The 21680-nt window shown below is 37.5% G+C and overlaps 1 protein-coding gene across 3 annotated transcripts; it reads right to left on the reverse strand.

The window, feature by feature from the left end:
- Window positions 1-742: 742 nt before the first annotated feature.
- On the reverse strand, window positions 743-20059 carry LOC127635644 (proto-oncogene DBL). 3 transcript variants are annotated; one of them, XM_052115820.1, is made up of 27 exons: window positions 19939-20059; window positions 18802-18921; window positions 17590-17706; window positions 17142-17291; window positions 16446-16570; window positions 15264-15378; window positions 14984-15103; window positions 14414-14605; window positions 14082-14273; window positions 10812-10983; window positions 10611-10699; window positions 9968-10053; window positions 9737-9803; window positions 8391-8506; window positions 8249-8318; window positions 7647-7739; window positions 7337-7429; window positions 6774-6899; window positions 5991-6212; window positions 5645-5737; window positions 5298-5376; window positions 4707-4764; window positions 3613-3725; window positions 3272-3378; window positions 3011-3123; window positions 1151-1265; window positions 743-884 (listed from the first exon to the last, which is right to left on the reverse strand). In XM_052115820.1, the coding sequence occupies exons 1-27, from the start codon at window positions 19987-19989 to the stop codon at window positions 870-872; spliced, it is 3009 nt and encodes a 1002-aa protein (XP_051971780.1). In that variant the 5' UTR covers window positions 19990-20059; the 3' UTR covers window positions 743-869. The 3 variants fall into 3 exon arrangements, with proteins under 3 accessions (XP_051971780.1, XP_051971778.1, XP_051971781.1); XM_052115818.1 differs by having other exon boundaries at window positions 3613-3809; XM_052115821.1 differs by lacking the exons at window positions 18802-18921; window positions 19939-20059 and having other exon boundaries at window positions 3613-3809; window positions 17590-18012.
- Between the last annotated feature and the right edge of the window lie 1621 nt (window positions 20060-21680).

Genomic DNA, 21680 nt, shown 5'->3' on the forward strand with positions numbered 1-21680 from the left:
CAAATAATCAAAGAACTGAATTAAAGAACTAATATAATGGATGACTGACAACTGTGAGTTCAAAGAAACAGATAAGTTCTATTCATTCATTTTGAAAGTTTTCACATCACATAATCTCTGCAATTATATTTCTTGCAGTGAAAAGCTTCTGCTGAAGAGAAACAAAACCCATTAAAATAAGGAAAAAAATTTTTAAAAAAGAAGAAAAGAAAAGCAGTTATAGGATCATCCTGAAAAACATGGAAATGGAATGTTAGGTTTTGGCACATAGATTATTTAATGATGCTTATACCTGTATTCATCTTTCATCTACCACAGAGCTGGAATGTGGTCCAGCAGAAAAAAAAAAAAAAAGGCTTTAAAAACAAGTGCCAACCATGGTACCCATCTGAGGAGAGAGAAAATTAGTTCTCCATTCTCACAGTCAGTTTAGACCTCATAAAGCTAACTACACAAAATATCCATTTTTATATCACATGGTATGGCACAGTTTGGTGATGGTAATTTCAAAGGTTGTTGAGGATCTGTGTTACTGTAAAGTTTGTGCTTGGGTCTGCGCTTCACTAAGGTCCTTTACTTCTAGACAGTACTGTTGCAGGCTAAGAATCATTCAAAGAGAGAAAATAATCCCTTCTGTTTTAAAACAAGCACATTATAGTCTGTAAATCCAACATAATCCACAATACCCCAATGGTGGATGGAAATTCAACTTGGCAGCTCTGTTTTGATGACTTTGTGTTTGCTTGTGTTTGCGTCAGGTGGCGTGACAGGACTCCTGGATGACAGTAATGGCCTTTAGGGTTGTCACATGGTGGAAGCTTTGTGTACATGTGGTTGATCTATTTAGGTGTTGCTGGGCTTCCTGCTGTTTATATCTCCCGTACCTACGAAATGAAAATTGAATGAAAGTGCTTTAAGGGCATTTAGAGTGTTTTCTCCTGCAATACGAGTATGCTCAGTCAGTGATAATGTCAGTTATAGTCCTGATAATATAATTAAAATCTTTTTGACTGTAAAATTATTTGTGACCAATTTGCATGCATCAATAGTTCATATATATATATATATATATATATATATATATATATATATATATATACACACACACAGGAAATTACAAAAACCATTAGGTCTGTTGAGATATACGTACCATGAACTCACCTCCCGGCCTAATGGAGGGACTTCTGCCTGCATCTCCAAGCATTCTCAACAGTGTATCAACAGGGAGTTTTCCTTCACCTCCGCGTGTCAAATTCTTAACATTCCTGGGAGAATTATAAAGTGGCCTACTATAGTGATTCATATATGTTGGGTAAGTAGTGAAAAGTATTGAATATTTTCACATTAAGAAGGTGCTTCACTGATGTTCGACACTTGACATACTGTAATGAGGCCACATCCACACTAAACCGTATTCCAAAGTATGCGGTACTAGAGAGCGTTTTCATAAGACTCTAAGCTGTTTACATAGATGTAAATCGATGCGTTTTCAAATGAAAAAGGATTAGTGGCCTAAATTCTTAAGTTAATAAATTCCGATTATTTTGAATTTAGATTTTTAATGCAAAAAAATGCAGCAAACATTACATTTTTCTATGTTATAATAATTTCTCTTACCCCATGTGCAGAGGCAACAATAAGTAAGCTATTCGTAGGCTGATTTACCTGAAAAGTTTAAACACTGTGACTCTGTGGTGCTATCAAAACATTAGTCTGTTTGTTAACCCGTTCTGAAGCTTTCACAATGAATCAGCTACGCCCCCTCATTCTAAAACCCCGCCCTCCAAAGATCATTTTGAAACCCAAACTGAGCAAAAGAGCAGCATTGTTTGTTCCTGTGGCTGTCAAATTCAACAGTGGCACAATATTGCCCTCAACTGACAAACATTATGAATCACAGCCTAAGTGATCTGCTTCAGATACAACTTTATGTGAAAGAGCAAAACTATTGACAGGTGAAAAGCGTTTTTGTATGCGGTTTACAAAGTCTAGAGCTGTCACAGAGACCAGTGAGATATCTCAGGACACTCATTTCAGGACATATTATTTAAGGGGGTAGACATTTGTTGCATACTTTTCCAAGGAAAAATCACTTACAGCACCTTTAAGCATCCTGACTAGCCCAACACAGCAACATTTGCTTAATACAGAGTATTTTTGTCTTTTTTTCCAGTGAAAATGTCTAAACATTCTTAAAAAAAAAATACATTTATGTGAGAAGCTAAAAGACATAAGATATGTTGTCTTAAACTTTGGTCAAGTTTATGCACATAAGAAAAAGTATTTGCCAATAAAGTAAGAGAACTTGATTCAAAGAAAAAACAAGTTTATTTTTACTTTTATTATGTCTTGTTTTAAGCATAAACCCCACTAAATTGTGTTAGAGTTCTCTGAAAACAACTTAATATCTTATGTTATTCTAATTCTCTAGTATTTATTATTTTCTCAGAATAATAAAAAAATCCACCAACCGGAATGAGGCGAGTCACTACACCACCATGAGGACTTAGAACGCATCGGGAAATAGGCACTCGTTGTTCTTGCGGCCATACGTATCATCACTTATTTTACGTGGGCATAAGCAATCACTTATTTTACATGGGCATAAGCAAAATCCTAAGAAAGTTAGGTGGACAGAAGACTACACATCTGGTTGTAACCATGTTTTATGTCAGAAACCATAGATTTAATGCAATTAACCATGGTGTTATGTAACCATGGTAATATAGTAACCATGGTTAATTTTGTGATTATTGTAAATTTACAATAAATACTATGGTGAAACCATGATTACTGTAGTAAAACCAAGCTTATTTTTTCTAAGGTAAGGTTAAGGGTAGGTTTAGAGTTAATTTAGTGTGTCTGTTGGACTCTAAAAACAGTAAACAAAACACAATGCAGTGATGTCCATACTATATGTTAGCATTTAAATATGGATGTAAATAATATCTGACAATATTTGCACCAGTGTTGGGGTGCAAATAATATCTGCCACTAAAACAGCTCTCACCAAAGTCCCGTGGCACTCTCCTGAAGTACGTGAATGACATCACCACATTTGATGATAACATCATCCTTGCCACACTTCAGGTTGTCCACCATTGCTCTGTACCTTCCAGGAACCTAAAGAACATCAATCAAACCAGAATAATAATAGGTCAACAGAAGTCATACAGAGTGTCTTAAACCAAAACCCTATATTGTTCAAACACCCAACAGGCACCCACAGGGCACTAATGAATCAGAGTTATGTCTAAAGTTCCAAGCTTACCAGCAGCACATTGTCATCTTCATCAGAGTCTGAGATGTTTGAGAGGTCACTGGTCCGGTCCTCCAGACCTTCACAAATGTCCACTGAGTGAGAAGTGCCTGGCCAGCCTGAAAGCCACAACCAACCAAACCACAACAGCCACAATAAAATTCTCACAGCACAGAGATGTGAACACATCTTCATGCATTGCAGAGATGTGATTTAATTTAAAACGAACACACATGCCACAATTTACATAGGCGTAATCTATTTTCCAAAACCACTATATGTTCATTAGTGCAGTTGAACTGCTCATATCAACAAGACTCAATAGTAAAGAAAATAGGTTCTGGCTGACTTACTGTGGCGGTTGTGGGGCTGGGGACGTGGAGACACTATGACTGGATGTGTCAGAACAGGGCTTGCACGGGCTGAATCGGCCTCCTCTGAGCTAATAGACGGCCCCTGGAGCTTGCTGTGAGGAAGGACATCAAAACAACCTGAGCAGCCAGTGATCTGTGTGGAACTCCAGGGCATGCATTCGGACATATGCCTCACACTGGCCCACCAAACGATGAACCGACCGGTACAAGGGCATCAAAGGAACACAAGGCAAAAACACAACAACAACCATAATGCATTGTCACTAGCAGCATACTCAACAGGACTGAGGTCAATATAATAAAAAGATTTGGTCTCAGACAATGGGAGTATAATTTTATTTTATTTTTCAATTGACCTCAAGCCTGTTTCACTGCACAAAATGACATTCAAAGAAATTATTTTGAAAAGACACTTTCTCTACAGGTGCCGAATAGAAAGTGCTGTGTGCATGCATACTTTTTTTTTCTTTCAGATTTAGTTTAAAAAATACTTTTAAAAAAATGGCATTCATTTAGGGTGAACACTGGTTCTCAACCAGGGGGTCGGGACCCACTTGGGGGCCTCAGCACACTTCCAGGGGGCCCTGAATATCTCTTAAAATGATTTAAATTCAGGTAGATTATTATTATTTTTATATAATTATTAAAATTCAACTTACTGAAAATGCTACAAATATATCTTATAATATAAATGTCTAATAGCCTGCATGGGGGGCCTTCAAATATTTTCTCAGACAATACGGGGCCTTGGAATCAAAAAGGTTGAGAACCACTGATCTAGAAAGTTTTGGAAACAAGGAGATATTGTGCGTGTGCCTCAAGAGTGTGTTAATGCACGTCTCAATATGGTAAGGATTAGACTATATCCATCATGCAGATGAGATCAAAGCATACATTATTTATGAGAATTGTTTTTTAACTAATTCTGCATATAATATTTATTTTATGTTACTTTCAAACCACTATGACATATAAAGGTGAATGCTGATGAATTAATGTTACGTATTACATCCATACAATAAAAGAGTTCACAAAGAGAGTGTTAAGATTAACGGAAAAGCAGTGAGGATCACCTGTCCACCAAGGGTGGAAATAAAGGCTGCTCTACATCTTGACACGGGTGAGCATCACCTGTGAAAGTGAAAAGAAAAATATTATTAAAAATGGAACACATTCATTACAGATAGTTCACATCATCTACTCACCCTCATGCCTTCCCATATGTTTATGACTTTCTTTCTGCAGAACACAAATTAAGATTTTTAGAAGAATTTTCAGCTCCATTGGTCAATGCGAAATGAATGAGTGGCAACAATTTGACACTCCAAAAAGCACATAAAAGTAATCCATAAGACTCCAGTGGTTAAATCCATGTCTTCAGAAGTGATTTGGTAGATGTGGGTGAGATACAGATCAATATATATAACACCTTTTTTGCTAGAAATTAAGTCTCCCTGCTCAGTAGGGTGCGATATGCACAAATAATTTATAGTAAAAAAGAACTTGTATTGTATGGACCAAAAGAGCTGAGAAATTCTTCTAAAAATCTTAATTTGAGTTAAGCAAATGAAAAAAAGTCATAAGGGTGAGTAAATGATGAGAGAATTTGCATTTTGTGATGAACTTTCCTTTAATAAAAATGAATAAAGACAGAATATTGAAACCTTTCACAATCTTCTGCTGATTTTTGAGGATTTTTCTAATCTCAGTGAGCCATGCGACTTTCACCTCTACTGTTGGAGCCTGGAAAATAACGATGGCAAACTTATCGACTAATTAGAAGTTCCATTTAAATGCATAAAAACGACATATTTTTTGTTATATTGAGTTATACAAACAAATTGTGTTCAGGCCTTTGCATAAATGGCACTTTCACTGTGAAAAAGCAATTTCTGAGATATTCCTATCAATGAGGAGGTGTTGAGGAGGTGTTGATAAGCGATGTGAGAAGCACTTATAATGTTTTATCCACAGTACACTATAGAGTTTTAAACTCAATAAGATGACTCACCTGAACAACATACACCTCTTCTTTACCATTGTACCAGATTTCAAATTTCTTCACATCCCCTTTGATGTTTTCTGTGATACCAACAGCACTCATCTGCAAATGAAACACAGAGGTCAAAGGTCTCACTCAGAAACTAGAGTAGTAAGGCAGAATTAAAAATATTTTTTGCTGCAAGTGAAATCAGAGTTAACATTCCCAGAAAGGATTAGGCCAATTTTACATTGCACACATAAGCAGTGCTTAAAGGCCCTGCAGTGTGAGGGCTGTAACATGTTATTAAGGGCACTGACACACTGTGTACAATGTGAAACAGGCCTTAGCGTATATAATTTAAGGTCTATCTCACCATGAGGCAGTGTTTGAAGCTGTAAGAGGCTGTCCGATCATGTCCTTCTCCACTCTCCTCTCGCTTCTTGCAGAAAAGCAGAGCTCTCTCGTGGAGGAACAAATGCCTTTGCATGGGTTTAAAGCGAGCCATGTCCTTCATACGTGTAGGGCCTTTCCTATGGTTGATCCACACATTGAAAGACCCCTGCATCAGGACACGTCCTAGGTCACTCAGTACACCCTAAGTACAGAGAACAGGGTAGAAAACAGAAATGAAGGGGAGCAAATAGCAGACTTTAAATTAATTATTTAAAGTAATATGTCACCCTAAACTGAACAAATGTTCTCATAATTTACTGACCCTCATTCAATCCCAGATGTGTATGACTTTCTTCTGCAGAACACAAACAAAGATTTTTAGAAGAATATCTCAGCTTTGTAGGTCCTCACAGGTCCTCATCCACACCTATCATATCGCTTCTGAATATTTGAAATTAACTACTGGAGTTGTATAGATTATTTTATGATGCCTTTATGTGCCTTTTGGAGCTTCAAAGTTCTGGCCACCATTCACTTGCATTGTATGGACCTACAGAGCTGAGATATATTTCTTGCAGAAAAAAAAGCCATACACATCTGGGGATGGCATGAGCGTGAGTAAATGATGCTCATTTTTGAGTGAACTATCCCTTTAAAAACCACAATCGAACAACTAAATCAGAATTAAAGAGCTTTCACTTATTACTACCAGTGACAATAAATATAAACCATTAACGTTCTTCCCCTCATTTGAGAACCGCACCTCATAACCAGTGATGGCAATCTGATGCATGGAGTCATTGACAGACTTGAGGAGGTCCAGCATGGCATTTAGTGCCCCCTGCAGCTCAGATGCATACTGCGAGTCTGAGCTGTGTTTTAGAAGTTCCTAATCAGAGAGACAGAAAGCATTCAATCAACTACACATTAAGAAACATTAAGTACAAATTAAATTGCATGTTCCCAAGCAGTGGTGTAGGCAAGGGTTGGCCGGGTTGAGGCTGGGCCATAGTAGAATATTAGAGATTATTCAGATTCAAGTTCAAATTTTGATTTATAAAATAGTTAAAAAAATGCATAAATTCTGCTTTCTGAAAGAGTAAAAGCACTGTTTGAATGCGCTGCCTTTCTGTTGCTAAGAAAAGTTTGGATAAAAAACATTTGGCCGAAAATTAAGCCCCTCCATTTTTATTGATGCCCACCCAAAAGTAATTTCTCGACTACGCCATTGTTCCCAAGGACTAAGACGGTACACAGAGGAGTCATTAAGAAAACATTTGATATGAGCATTGTCCAGTACAGGTCTGGTTAACTTTGGATCAGCACCTTTAAAAGAAGCTGGTACTTTGTTAGACGTTGAATAGGTTTCAGCAAATATGAGTCCAAGCCTAATTTGTGATCCAGCTTTCTCTTGCACTCCTACATAAGGAAATAGAAGAGAATAAATTAGCAATACAAAAATGTTGATTCATTTCATTGATTCATTCATAATTTATCAGTGGAGAGATGGGCCTAGGAGACAAACCACTTCTCATGCATTTATGCATAATCAAAATAATGTTGTTCATTGGAATTATGTCTGTCATTACTTGTGGTCGTGTGTTCTCAAAGAAACATCTGTAATCCACAGCAGTACCTGAATGAAGGCAGAATCAGAACATTGCCTCCAGAGAGCATCTGAGCGAGGTTTGTTCTGGCAGTAGCGTTCGTAGACCTGAAAATTCTCTTTCTGTAAAAATTGCATGAAAATTATTAGAAGAGAACCTTATAACAAGGCCAAAAATGTATATTCTTAATCAGTATTGTTTGTAAATTTACTTGAGAAGCAAAGATTTTTTTTTCAATATATATATATATATATATATAGTATCTGGATATAAGGTTACTCTTCTTACCCCACTGGCTAATATTATTGTTTTAGTAAAGCATAAAATACCCTAAGGTTTATTAGATTTATACACAAAGCAGGATAAAACAATTTGTCAATTAGGTAATTCAAGATATAATATTATTAATATTGTACGCAATTTTGCTTCTTATGTAAACTTATCGTGTCTTAAGGATATTTACATATTTGTTACTGGAAAACAAGAGAAAAATTACTTATTGAAGTAATGATTAAATTGCAGTGGAGAGGCATAAACTATCCAGAGGGTAATCTTATCAAATTCATGTTTATCTATTCTCTTTTGTCTATTCTTAAATGTCTCTAAATTAAGGTCAGACACCCTTGCTTACCCTTGCCAGAAAGCGTGCTCCAACTCTCTCTGGGGTCTCTAAGCAGCTCTCAATATCCTGCAGGAATATCCTACAAAATAAAGACAGAATGAGCATGAATATGAGTTATGTGTGTGTTAACATGTGTGGGCACATTTCTCACCCGCTGTGAAATTTATAGATCTCCGGCAGATTTCCAAACAGCTCCTCTTTCTTGTTTCGCAATACAGATGGCAGTATGATAGAGAGAGATGGGTTATCCATCTCCGCCCTGTAACCCTGACACCCAAAATTTGAAATTAGAGAATGGGATGACTTTTCATTATACCACACAAAACACACCTACTCATTCTATAGCAAAGTCATCCATTTCAAAACTATGAAATAACACAAGTTATGTAGAATTATGTAGGTACTTTTTTTCAAAGAAGTCACCCTTTACCTAGATTACAAGCCTGCACATTCTGGTCATTTTCTCAATTAGCTTCATGAGGTTTCTGCATACTGTCCACTTGTTAGGTGCTTTTTCTACACTATCTGGTCCAACTTAACATTATCATTTAAAACTTTGGTTTTGCAAAAGAAATCCATATGTAGGCACAAACTAGTTTTGTTTGCAAAACTACTGTCATTTCAAACATTAAATCCTTTGGATAAAAAGATTTTTAAAGTAATAATCTGGGTTCAGTACAAGTTAAGCTCAATCGATAGCATTTGTGGCATAATGTTAGTAACCACAAAAAGAATCATTTCAGCTTGTCCCTCATTTCTTTAAATTTTTGGTAAAAACTTTCTGCAGTACAGTGTGACACTTACAAAGAATGTGAATAGGGGCAATCTGTAAACGTTAAATTAATTAACGTTTCAAAATATAGCAACAAGATGTAAATAATATGCCTGTTAATATGATATAAATCGCTTCCAATTTTAAATTGTCATGACGACATAACACTGTAAACACTAAAATGACTGCAAAACAATGATTTAAACAACTGTACAGCTCAAAAAGTTTAGCAGAAGAATTAAGTAATTTATTAAATTATAAGCTTCACATTTCTGCCTTTAAACCCTCCAAATATTGGCTTCATTCACTTGCACTGTATTTAGTTTTCAAAGAAACTACATTTTTTGTGGTAATTAACATTATGCATGAGCTTTACTTGTATTGAACCAGGAATATTCCTTTAATGTATTGCAACATAACTTAAAACATAGTGTAAAACTAATAAAGAATATGATAGACTGGTAAAAACATTTAAATTTTACACTCTTCAACTGGCCTCTGACCAGGTGTCAAAAAGCTGTTTCAGATGCAATGTAGTATATGTTATTATTCGCTCTGTTGTTTCTGTGACATTACAACATAAACTTACAGCATGAAAGGAAGGATGTGCATTCAAAAGGAGAGAATCAAAAAGTCATTTACGGCATTACAGCTATTTTGCAAATGAGATCAGGGAAAACCAGACACAGGGCAATTATTTTAAGGTAATTCGTTCAAAATATTACCAGCAAAACACACAGCAGCTCCTCCACATAGATTCTCTCCGTCTCGATCAGCTCCTTCATTATATGGCTACAGGAGCGAGGAAATCATGGGCAAGAACAGAGGAGAGAGGGAGGGAGAGAGACAAGGACAGAAAGGGATAAAGACTGATGAGAGACAAAGAGAGGAGGTTGAGAGGGAATTCATGATTAATAAATAGTCCTTTTTCGCTGATATACTGCATGGGCGCTCACCGTTTGTGCTGGTCTGGGTTTTCAACTCCCTCAGGGCCGTAAGACAAGCAGCTGCGGTTCTCCTCATAGTCGTGCATCACTTCTATCTACAGGAACCAAAAGGAGACAAGCCCTTTGAAAGCCCATTACTGACAGGGTCTTAAAGAATGTTCTGGGTTTATTTTTAAAATGAAAAGAAAAAAATCTGTCATCATTCACTCACCCTCATGTTGCTCCAAACATATTTCATTTTCTTTCTTCCATGGAAGACAAAAGGAGATCATTGTCAGAGTGTCAGTTTCAGTCAACATTCACTTTCATTGTATGGAAAAAGATGCAATGAAAGTAAATTGTGACTGAGACTATCCGCCAAACATGTTCTTGAAGGTGAGTAAATGATGACAGAATTTTCATCTTCGTGTGAACTATCCCTTTAAGCTCTATCAACAGTTGTCGAATGCCACAGAGAAACATTTTGACTCAAGATACAATTAAAAATGTGTGCTATGCACTTACAATGGAAGTCTATGGCGCAAACCTACAACGGTTGTCCCATAGACTTCTATTGTATTACGCTTGACCCATAGACTTCCATTGAAGGACCATTTCTGTGCATATGTTTATTTCTTTGATTTTGAGAATAAACAAGAACTGTTAGTCAAACCTTCTTAGTCCTGGTACATTTCCGTGAGGCTCTTTTACCAGGGAGTGCAAGATCAAAAGAAAACCTCAAACTGGAGTTTACATCAAAGCCTAACCAAAAAAAAAAAAAAGAAGTAACTGTTAGTCAAAAGGAGACAGTTTGACATGAGTAAATACAGTTATAATAGATGTCACTCTTACAGTAATACCACTATAGACATACTATGTTTGGGAGAGAAAAGAGGAGATTTGCAGCATGGTGAGTTCTCAGGCCTTGGAGCAACCAGCTGGATGGGTCTGACCTGAATATCAGCCAGTTTCCTCAGACAGGCCTGTCTGCTCTGGATCATTCGCTGCACTGTGGATAACTTCTCTGTGACAGCTTCTATCTGAGACTGACAACAGAGAGCAAGAGTGGAAACGGGTTCAGAACTTTATGTGTGAGGTATTGGACACTTAATTTTCATTTAGCCCCAAACTGTGTATCCTTGGTGATGGGACGACTCTTAACATTGGGGACAGATATTTAAAAAGTTGTGTCCTAGCTGGAGTCATGATTGGTAGGAAAATTATCCTCATGTGATGGAAGTCGGTTGGGGCACACTCATTTAGGGATTGGTGCAGGGAAATGGGCGAAGGTGGTGGCGTTTGAGGAGATGTTTTTTAGAAGGCTGGGGAAATGGGATTTGTTCGTCAGGAAATGGGGGGTTATTTGGCTTTTTTGGAGGGTTCTTGGGGAGGGGCTGTGGAGAGGGATTTGTAGTTTAGTTGGGTATGTGTTTTATTGATGTTGTCTGAATGTATATCTTGTTTTTTTTATAATTTTTTTTATTTTGATGCTTTAGCTGTTGATGACCACTGTAGTGCATGTTCGTGTCAGGCCTGTGCCTGCTCTAATAGAGGAAATATTCTCTTTAGAGGAAATAAACTCTTTTAAAATGCTGTCGAAGTGCCCAGGGGCGTAGTCTGCAGTGGAGTGCAGAGTGGAGAGAAAGCTGCTGGAATGCACTATATATCCAGCAGCACATGCTTCTGAAGAGGTGAATGGATCAGTAGTCGTATTCAGCTCGCTGAAATACAACTGCTCGGCTCCGAAGAAAAAATCTGAATGAATCCGCATTCCAGCCTCCCTTTTATACCCATATGTCGTGGGGAGTGGCATGCAAATTCTTCTCACCAATTCTCATTGGCCTTTTCTCAAAGATCTGAAGGTGTCTCGGGCTCTCAAGATCGACCCCTAGTGTCACTGCATCAACACAACATCGAGTGAGTGACAGAAGGGGAACTATATTTTTATGTCTGGAAAATGAATGAGGAAAGAGAGAAAGTGGGGCACAAGTATTGTAGAACTCAGTTTCATTAGTTTAGTTTCATTAGTTTAGTTTCATTTAAGTATCAACTTTTTCTCAACTGTTTCTCCTAAATGTCCCAAAGTCAAATAAAAATAAAAGCAAATGAGACTGTTATTGGTAAACAGCACTATAAAATGTATGTGAATAGCATAGCTCAGATAATTCAGTATTGGAAAAAATGTATTTTCATATTTGTGTCATAATGTGACATTGCTGAGATCTTGACTGAAACTATAAGGGAGACTAACAATGTAGCGATGTATCATCCGTATCGGCCAATAAAAGCAATTATCTGTGCTATTTGACATCGGCAAATTGTTTCAAAACAGCAGGTGTTCAAGGCCGATTATTTCCTGGATGGTTGTACAATTAGCCTACAATGCTGTGTGTGCTGTGTGTGATATAATTTACTTTGAATTGGTTGACTATGATGGCAGTTTTCAATTGCATTTTGTAAGCTTTTGTAAAACTTTTAACTTAAAACTAATGTAACAAAACTAACATTCAGAAAATTCAGATTTAATGTGAGCCTAACAGGAGGTTAAGAATTCAGTTAATAATGTTAATAAGTAAGGGTTAATGCACGACGAGGTGTCCATTGTCAGGTTTTAATGGACGACGGCGAGGTGTGAACCGGCCGACGCGCAGCGGAGGACGGTTGCCTCCGCCGAAGGCCATTAAAACCTGACAATGGACACCTCGGAGGGCATCAACCCGCTTATACCATGGTCACTTGCCAAATAAAACATTTTTAAAACATTAGTTTATATTTTAATTAGGCTAAATCTAGTTTTTACAAATAATAACTTGCCTGACAGTTTATTTAGCAACCGGAGATATTTTTAGTCCGCTCAGCTTGTAGAACCCTTCAGGTTCAAAAATGCATTTTTTTTTTCATGAAACACAAAGGTAGGCATAGTTATTTTTTTATTACACATAAAACAATTAATCAAACAACAATCAAACAAAAAAAACAATTAGTTCTGCGCTGTACTCTCCTCCTGCCTTGGTTGTCTGGACAGCTGCGTAAAACTCCCGCAGGGTCTCATTCAGAGCAGCAGCGGTGTAATTTTCAAAGCTGGAGTCCATTTCTTTTTGAACAATAAAGTCTCTGAGTGTATTTACTGCCCATTTCGTATTTTTTTTCGTGTTGATCTCATCTTTTTCGTCTTCTATTTGATTCAATTCTCCCGGTGTTATCTCTTTGTGTCGTTTCTCCGTTTTATTTACATTTTTTCTTCAGCAGCATCCCAGTCGTCGAAGTTGTCATATTCTCCATAAATGTTAAAAGAAATAACGAAGTCGCTCATTGTTGTATTAGTAGGCTATGTAATATCTAACTAACGTTAGATGTTTGTTTTGATAGAGCAAATTGTTAACGGATACTTTGACTGCCTGTTGCTATGATTACTCACAGCTGTTGTAGGCAGCGCATTTATTTATTAATTTCGAATGGTAAACAGGCAGTTTCACCAGAACTACTTTACTAGGTGTCCTCTATCACTTTTTAATGGACACCCTGCAGCCAATCAGAATCGAGTATTCACCCAGACCATGGTATAATAATAATTAATTAACTGTGACAGGGTGGATTGCGGACGGTGGTGTGACGAGAGAGAGATAGTTTACGGACATGTCCGTCGTGTGTGTGTGTGTGTGTGTGTGTGTTTGTCTTTTGTTTAAGTTAATCATTAAAATATTGTTTATATCGCCAGGCCGGTTCTCGCCTCCTTTCCATTGAACTAATTTACATTAACAATGAATTGAAAATTATTAATAATGTGCTTTGGTTTCAGTGTTTGTTTATTACAGAGACCAGTTACTCAGACAAAGAGAATAAAAATTTTTTAAAAAGAAAATCTTGTTGTTATTAATTACCAGTGATTTGAAACAAGGTAGCATAAAAAAGCAGAACCACCAAACTATCTGTCTTGGCAGATGCTATTCTAAATAACCGGTATCACCACATACATTTTGTATCGTGCATCCCTAGGGGTGACACATGTGAGATGAAGATTTTAGTCTCCATTTGCTCTCCATTTAATCTCATTGCCACCTGGAAACTCAATTGTGAATGAAGCTGTACAGTATGTGCACATTGCAGCTGTATATTTGTGCTCTACCTGTATTGATGCAAGTACCTGCAGCTGAGGTGTGAGTATGGCCTCAAACTCCAGACTAAGAATGTCCGGACTTGACCGCAGGATTGAGGGCGCCGTCTCCATCAATCTCTCAATGTCCTGCAGGGCTACCTGTGCCCCCTCTTTGGACTGAAACTTATCCAGCATTTGGTTAGCCAACAGATAAGCCCCCTTATCACACCAACGCACAGTCTGTACATACACAAAGAAATGCAAAGTCTGTATGTGTTCTGAATACTTGTGCCAGTGTGCATGGCTCTCCACTTAACAGCATCAGTAGGTTTTGCATAAAACGTATTTACATCGTGTCTGTGCATTTGCATACGTAGTACCTCCTCCAGCCGCACCAGAAGGTCTCGTATACGTGTGAGAGCTGCCCGTTTGGCACGCAGAGCTGTTGTGAGCATGTCACAGTGATGCCGAAGTTCATTACAGCGTTGAACTATTAGGGCAAGAGCGTAGTGATGATTCGCTGCCAGCTGATGCCCATGCAGAATAATAATCTGAGCACGGCCCATTTCTTCCTGCAGAAACAACAGCGCACTCTAAGCTATTAATGAAACAGTTTTCTTTTCTTGTGTTTATGTGTATGAGTCTGTGTGACATTTACTACAAAAGTGGAAGTCAGTGAAAGTCTACACAATTATCACCATCTGTGGGTCTGAAATTGATTCTAAATACATCAAGGACATGGCTGAAGTTCACTTTCATTGCAAATAAGCATTATACACATATAATGCAATATTTCTGCTTTGTAACTACTTGTGTTGTGCAAAACAAGCCACGAATAAGCATTTTAGCTGAACCATGCACAACCTGATGTAATGATCGAAGAAGTGGGTTTCCTATTATCTCCCCATAAATGTCTGCTAATACAAAAGGGTCAGATATTCGATCTCGACCTCTGCTGTGATCTCCAGCATCTCCAGGTCTTTGAGCAGCTGCTCTGTCTGGGCTACTGTTGTCCCCACAGCTGTGATGGCTTTCTCCTGTGTACTGAGTTTCTCCAGAATGGCCTCCATCTAAACATATCAAGGCAAGTAGTTTCCAGTAATGTGGTCAGTATTTTTATTTCAGGTTTAGCAGGCTTTGCATTCATCTACTAAAATATCAAAGGAGAGGGGATTTAATCAAAAAGCGTTTTTTCTCAGTTGTTCATTATCTTTCATAACAAATGATGACCTCATGGAAGCTCAGCTCGTAATGGAGTAGTTGTAGGTATTGCTGGAGCTTGAGGTGGTGCTTCTCAAAAAAGCCATCGAAAGCCATCTCCATGTCCCTTAGCTGTGTCAAGAGCCTGCAAGGCACAAATGGAGTATCATACATTTTAATATTAATTTTAGTTTTTAAATGACCCTTTAACATTTTGAATAATTGGCTGTAGGAAGCCAACCAGTTGAATGCCAGAGGGATACAACTTTATAAGTGCAATATAAATAATTAAGCAACATAATTTGTATTACTTTTAGACAAAGTTCAACAAACAAGTAAATAACCTTTCAGACAAAAAAAGCCAAAACATCAAGCAAACGCCACCCTCAGCACTGCTTTCTCGGCTTAGTGGTGTTTCGAAAACAAATCAGTGTATTTGAACAAATCTTTTATGTGAACAAATCTCACTGGAGACTATTTAGCAGATGATTGGATGAAACCGGAACGGCAAATGGTCAACAGATGTAGAAAAGAAAGTCCCGTCTAAGGAAAAAGAGGAAATTACCTTTTAGATACAGGCATCGCCTGTCAATCAACTCAAGAATGTGCATGCGCATTAGCAAGACAAGCTGGGAAAATTTCGTTTTTTAGGGTAACCTAAGGTAAAGAAGCACAATTTATGACAACAGTGTTGTCAGATTTGACTGCTGATATAAAATGTGTTCTTTGATTATAATCTTGACCAACTGTTTTGTGGATTTCGGTCTTTCCCCATTCAAGTAGATAGGAGCCACATATGTGTCTCTTGTTTACATAGAAAAATAGCTACCCAGCCTGTCCAAGAGCGTTCCAAAGATGGCTGCCAAAGTAAACTGACTTGCTAAAAAGACTCTGTCATGGACGACTTGGTGATTCAATGACAACAAAAAAAACTCTGTCTGAATGAATCTCCAGAAATGGTCACTGAACGAATCAGTGAATAAAATCAAAATGAACAATGAATCAAAATCCCCACAGCTACTTTATTTGGAAATTCACAAACACAGAAAAGCAAAGCAATACAAATAGTAAGTCATCCTTGTGCTGTTCTAGAAAATGTAATCACTCTTGGAAAGCCCCTTGACAAAGTCATTGACCTGAACTAACTGTTTTATATGATTTGCCAAACTAATTAAATAACTCTGCATAACTCTGTTGTTGAGTTATATGTACCTCTGCACTCTTTCTTTGTCTTGACTGATGTCTCTGTCTTCAGCTGCAGCCCCCTCCGCTGCCTTAGAGGCCTCAAGGCTTGAGAGCAGTTGGCGTCCCTCTCTCATAACTGACCTGATGTCGTCCTATAATTGTTTTAAAATCATGTCTCATTCTCTTACAAATTAAATGCATTAATTAATTAATTCAGTCAGTCAGTCAGTCATTCATTTGTTTATTAACTTCAATTATTCATTCAGTTATTAATTTATTCATTAATGTATATATTCATACAGCATTCAAGTTTCTATGTCAGTGGAACAATATGGGCAACTTTAGGTGATATTTATATAAATGAGTTCAAACACAATCTAAGATTCCATTAAGGTTTCCTGGTTTGGATGGAGGACACTTTAGTAAGAAGTCACTTATAATACTGAAGTCACACTTGGCATATAATAATTAGGTATTTATGTACAGTATATTGTGCATTATATTATAAATCTTGACATTATTTATGGCCGTTTCTATTGTGATTTCTAATAGAATTGCAATTATTACTATTTTTGCTTTTTTATTATTATTATACTTAATGTTGTTGTTGTTGTTGTTTTTGCTTTCTTATAATTGTACAGCACTTTGGCAGAAAGTCTGTTGTTTTCAAATGTGCTCTAAAAATAAACTTGAATTAACTTGACTTGAATACATATCCAATACCTTCATCTTCCTGTATTTCTCAGTGTGTGATCTGAGGAGATACTCGATACCGTTGGCTTCATCTGGCAGCTCGATCTCAGACAGCTCTGTGCCGAAGGTCTGAAGCAGCTGAGCTATTTCCTTCACTGTAACTGCAAAACTCTCTATGGCCTGAAGAGGACAGCACAGACAAATAATACAAATTACTCAGCAATTACTGTAAATGTATGCATTCTTATTTAAAAAAAAACAAAAAACAGAATTACATTCACCACAATTTAGACCTACAAATGAAAGTAATGAATAGACAGTAAACAGTGATTATTCAGTAATAATTTATTTTATTTCGTAAGTAAATTCGATATTTTTAAGAATATAATGACAGATTTGTTACAGTATGAGTGGTGTATTGTCTTCCTGTCTGAAATCAATGTCAATGTGTTGCTACAACACACAACCAGATGCATACCGTTCGCAAAACTATCCAGTCGCTATGGCATTGCTCCAGGGTACCACCAAACTCAGTGCTCAGTTGATTTTCATCAATAAAGCTAAGTAGATCTGTCAGCGAGCTCAGCATTACCATCTGAATAGGGCAGACAAGAGGAAGCGAATTAATTAAGCATGTCGTGTTTCCTAAAATTCGAGTTAAATAGTAAGAAACTATTTGTTAACCAGGTCAATCAGGTTAAAAGAGTGGAAGGGCCTCTTTGTGGAATAGTTCCCCCAAAAATGAAAATTCAGTAATTATTTACTCAACTTAATGACTTTTGAAACCTGTATGGCTTTGTTTCTTCCATGGGACAAATTGTTTTTATTTACTGCAGAACGTTCAAGCTGACCTTTTCCATAAAAGGAAAGTAAATAACAACCATGGCTGTCAAGCAAGATTTTTTAAGGCAAAATTCAGTTTCTGACTATTCCTCACATAAACTTATTAGGCTTAGTAGCCCCTGTCACCATTCACTTTTATTATATGGAAGAGATGTTATGTTAAATGTGTGTGGTCACTTTAATGTCTCATGGATAAATAGAAATGATTTAAAATGTGATTCATGTTCTTATTGACTATGATTTATGTTCTTAATGGTCTTAAGGTTGTAGCTCCTGGCAGGTTTTAATATCAAGTACTTGTGGGGCCTGGGTAGCTCAGCGAGTATTGATGCTGACTACCACCCCTGGAGTCACAAGTTTGAATCCAGGGTGTGCTGAGTGACTCCAGCCAGATCTCCTAAGCAACCAAATTGGCCCGGTTGCTAGGGAGGGTAGAGTCACATGGTGTAACCTCCTCGTGGTCGCTATAATGTGTGGTTCTCACGCTCAGTGGGGCACGTGGTGAGTTGTGCATGGATGTCACAGAGAATAGCGTGGGCCTCCACATGCACTACGTGCTCAACAAACCACGTGATAAAATGCACGGATTGACGTCTCAGATGTGGAGGCAACTGAGATTAGTCCTCCGTCACCCAGATTGAGGCAAGTCACTTCTCCACCACGAGGACTTAGAGTGCATTGGGAATTGGCAATGCCAAATTGGGGAGAAAAAGGGAGAAAAAAATCTAGTGCTTGATGTTAGTTTTGAGTTCCAGAGCTTCAATTATATACATTCTTATCACTATTGTATAACTTACCTGCTATTTGCTGCAGAGGGGCACAATGAGGCCTTGTTATTGGTACTTACTGGCATCTTGAATGCAAAGTCATCCTGACTGAAGCGGAAACCGAGGTCTGTTCCGGTGGTCTGGAGGTGGGTCTTGAGTCTTAGTACCAGAATTAAGTGTAGATTACCAGGGAAGGACATCTGAAGAACATTTTAAGCACAAACAATACATGTGCATCTACATCCTCAGCGCATAAATTACAGAATCCATAGTGAATTAATAAGGATTAATAACAGCAAATTCATCATCATCATCACGAAACACCAGGATGGCTGTTTTGTATCATCCACTTTTTCCTAGAAATCTAGGTCAGTTAGACACTCACCTGTCCCCATTTGCAAATATCTTCAAACATATAATTGTAACAAAGTATTCACTGATGAAATTACAGCAAGGATCTGTTTTTAGCCACTAGAATTCCAAAAATGAGAAACAAACCAAGTCTGTATTTGTGTAACACCTTTTTTGCTAATTAAAGCAGAAAATTCACTCAGGCAAGCAACTTCTGCACTTTTGTCAGCCCTTGAGGAGGCAATCGATGTCCATGGAAATCCAAGGCTGGATTTGTTGACTGTTTAACTCTGGACTAATGCTGACATGTAAACCGTAAGTGGTGTTGGCTGACTGTCTTCTCCCTTTTGATGGACAGATTATCAATCAATCACATCAGATTTCTCACTCTGATGGCTGTGCTAGTAGTCATCTATAATAGTTAAGACTGACAGCTTAGTTTAAAAAGGTAAAAAATTCCCTTATGAAGACACACAACTGTACAGTCTATTAATAGTGCGTCGCTCATGATCCATGCTCACATTGGGTTGTGTTTCTTGCAAGATCTGCAGTAAAGTGGTCAGAAATAGTCATGATTATTGTACATGGCTGTATATTAATGCAGCGCCACACTGAGAAGGATAATACCCCGGGAAATCAATCGTAACACATCACTGCTGATTTCCAACTGGCCGTTGTAGTAGCTAATTATTCCAAGACACTTACAATATAATTATCATTCTAAACGCGCTGAGTGATATTGTTTACACAGCCCGGTGTTTTCCAATAATGAACAGCAAACAACACTCCCACCCAATGCCCGCAGTAACGTTTGTCAGTTCTGCAGCACAGAACCGGTCCGAAAAAACAAACCGAATTCATCTTACCGCAGCCCTCTGGATCCGGGGCAGTCCCCTGTGTGGATTAGCCTCCGCCATTGTTTCTAAATTGCCCTTTTCGTGGGGACGTAGACCCACTTCTCAGCCTGACAACTTCCCTCCCTCCATGACACTGTCTGCGCGACTTTGAGCAGCAGCGAGCAGCCGCAGAGAGGATGCTGCAGTGCCGACGACACCTTGACCGCACTTATCCTCTCGTTACTGTCACACGTATAAAACATGGCACTCTTATACAGAACTATATCCATATAACAAACCACTGTTTTTGTTTTTTTAATTGACAGGGAAAACACCGAGTGGTACGGTCTTATATTTCTAGTGTTTTCTGTGAGGAACACGAGTTATCCACGTCTGGGTTAATAAGAAGCCTAATAGGCCTACAGCAAAATAAACGGACTGTTCTCTGAAGTTTTACTACTTTCAGAACGTCACTGTTAAGAACGTCGTCGTTTCCAAAACGTCATTATTTCCAGAACGTCTAGTGCGTTAGAAGTTTGATGGAGATGATAATTTTTTTTAAGGATGTTCCTCAACTTTTTATATTTTATCTATATTTTTCGTAACTACTTCTTCAGGCCACTACATTTTTTAGTTTTTTTTTAATACAGGCCTGAAATTACTCGAAATACAATGATTGCAATTCCTGAGGTCTCTTGTGAATATAGACACTTGCACTTGGGATTTGTATTTATTTTTAATTATTTGTTAATTTATTGGAAAATGATCAGCATTTACAATTATTTTTAATTAGATTAGATTAGATTAAATATCTTATATGTATATTGTAGCTATATTTTAATTATTTAAAATATAGTTTAAACAGTCTTTTTAATAAAACATGACACTGTCCTTAAAAGGCTTAGAAACACCATGGAGTCAAACCCACAAGTATGACCATGTTCCTCGTGTATAAATTATTTGCCCTTTCACTTGTCTTTGTCTAAAAAATGTACAGTACTGTGCAAAAAATATAGGCACTTGTTAAAAATGTTGCATAGTGAGGATGTCTTCAAAAATAATGACATAAATAGTTTTCATTTATCACTTAATGTCAAACAAAGTCTAGAAAATATAAAAAAGCTAAATAAATATTCGGTGTGACCACTTTTGCCTTTAAAACAGCACCAATTCTCCTAGGTACACCTGGACACAGTTTTTCTTGGTTGTTGGCTGATAGGATGTTCCAAGCTTCTTGGAGAATTCACCACAGTTCTTCTATCTATTTCGGCTGTCTCCATTGCTTCTGTCTCTTTATGCAATCTCTCAGACTGACATGATGTTCAGTGGGGGGCTCTGTGGGAGCCATGACATCTAACATTTTAGAGTCTAACATTTATATTTCCTATTGACACACTAAAGCTGACAATATAAATAACCATCTTAAGAGAAATGCTTTTGTGAAACATCTTATGTGCCTAAGACTTTTGCACAGTACTGTATTAAGAAAAGTATGTGCCCACTGGATTGAGTGGCACTGGCAGGTAACATAGGCCTAATTATAAGAAGTAATAGTGTTCATTACAGATGGTAGCCAGTAAAGGACACTAACATCCCTCAGGCTTTAATAACTATTTTGGTTGCAACACTGAATACTTTTTTATGTTAACAGCAAACTTAGGTCAAAAATAAAACCATTATGTTAATTTTCAGTCTTTTTAAGAGTCTTTGATTACTTGATTTAGCCAATAATCCACCAAATAAGAAATATTTGAAATATCTGTCCTTCCCAT

Source organism: Xyrauchen texanus, chromosome 43, assembly GCF_025860055.1.
Source record: "Xyrauchen texanus isolate HMW12.3.18 chromosome 43, RBS_HiC_50CHRs, whole genome shotgun sequence".
Taxonomy (NCBI): domain Eukaryota; kingdom Metazoa; phylum Chordata; class Actinopteri; order Cypriniformes; family Catostomidae; genus Xyrauchen; species Xyrauchen texanus.

Excerpts from the sequence above, each read along its gene's own strand:
- LOC127635644 (XM_052115818.1), bottom strand. The coding sequence starts at position 19,989 with ATGGCGGAGGCTAATCCACACAGGGGACTGCCCCGGATCCAGAGGGCT. Across the intron at positions 17,292-17,589 it reads ACTGGATAGTTTTGCGAACG|GCCATAGAGAGTTTTGCAGT; the intron begins GTATGCATCTGG and ends TGTCCTCTTCAG. Across the intron at positions 8,507-9,736 it reads AGCTGCTGTGTGTTTTGCTG|GGTTACAGGGCGGAGATGGA; the intron begins GTAATATTTTGA and ends TTTGGGTGTCAG.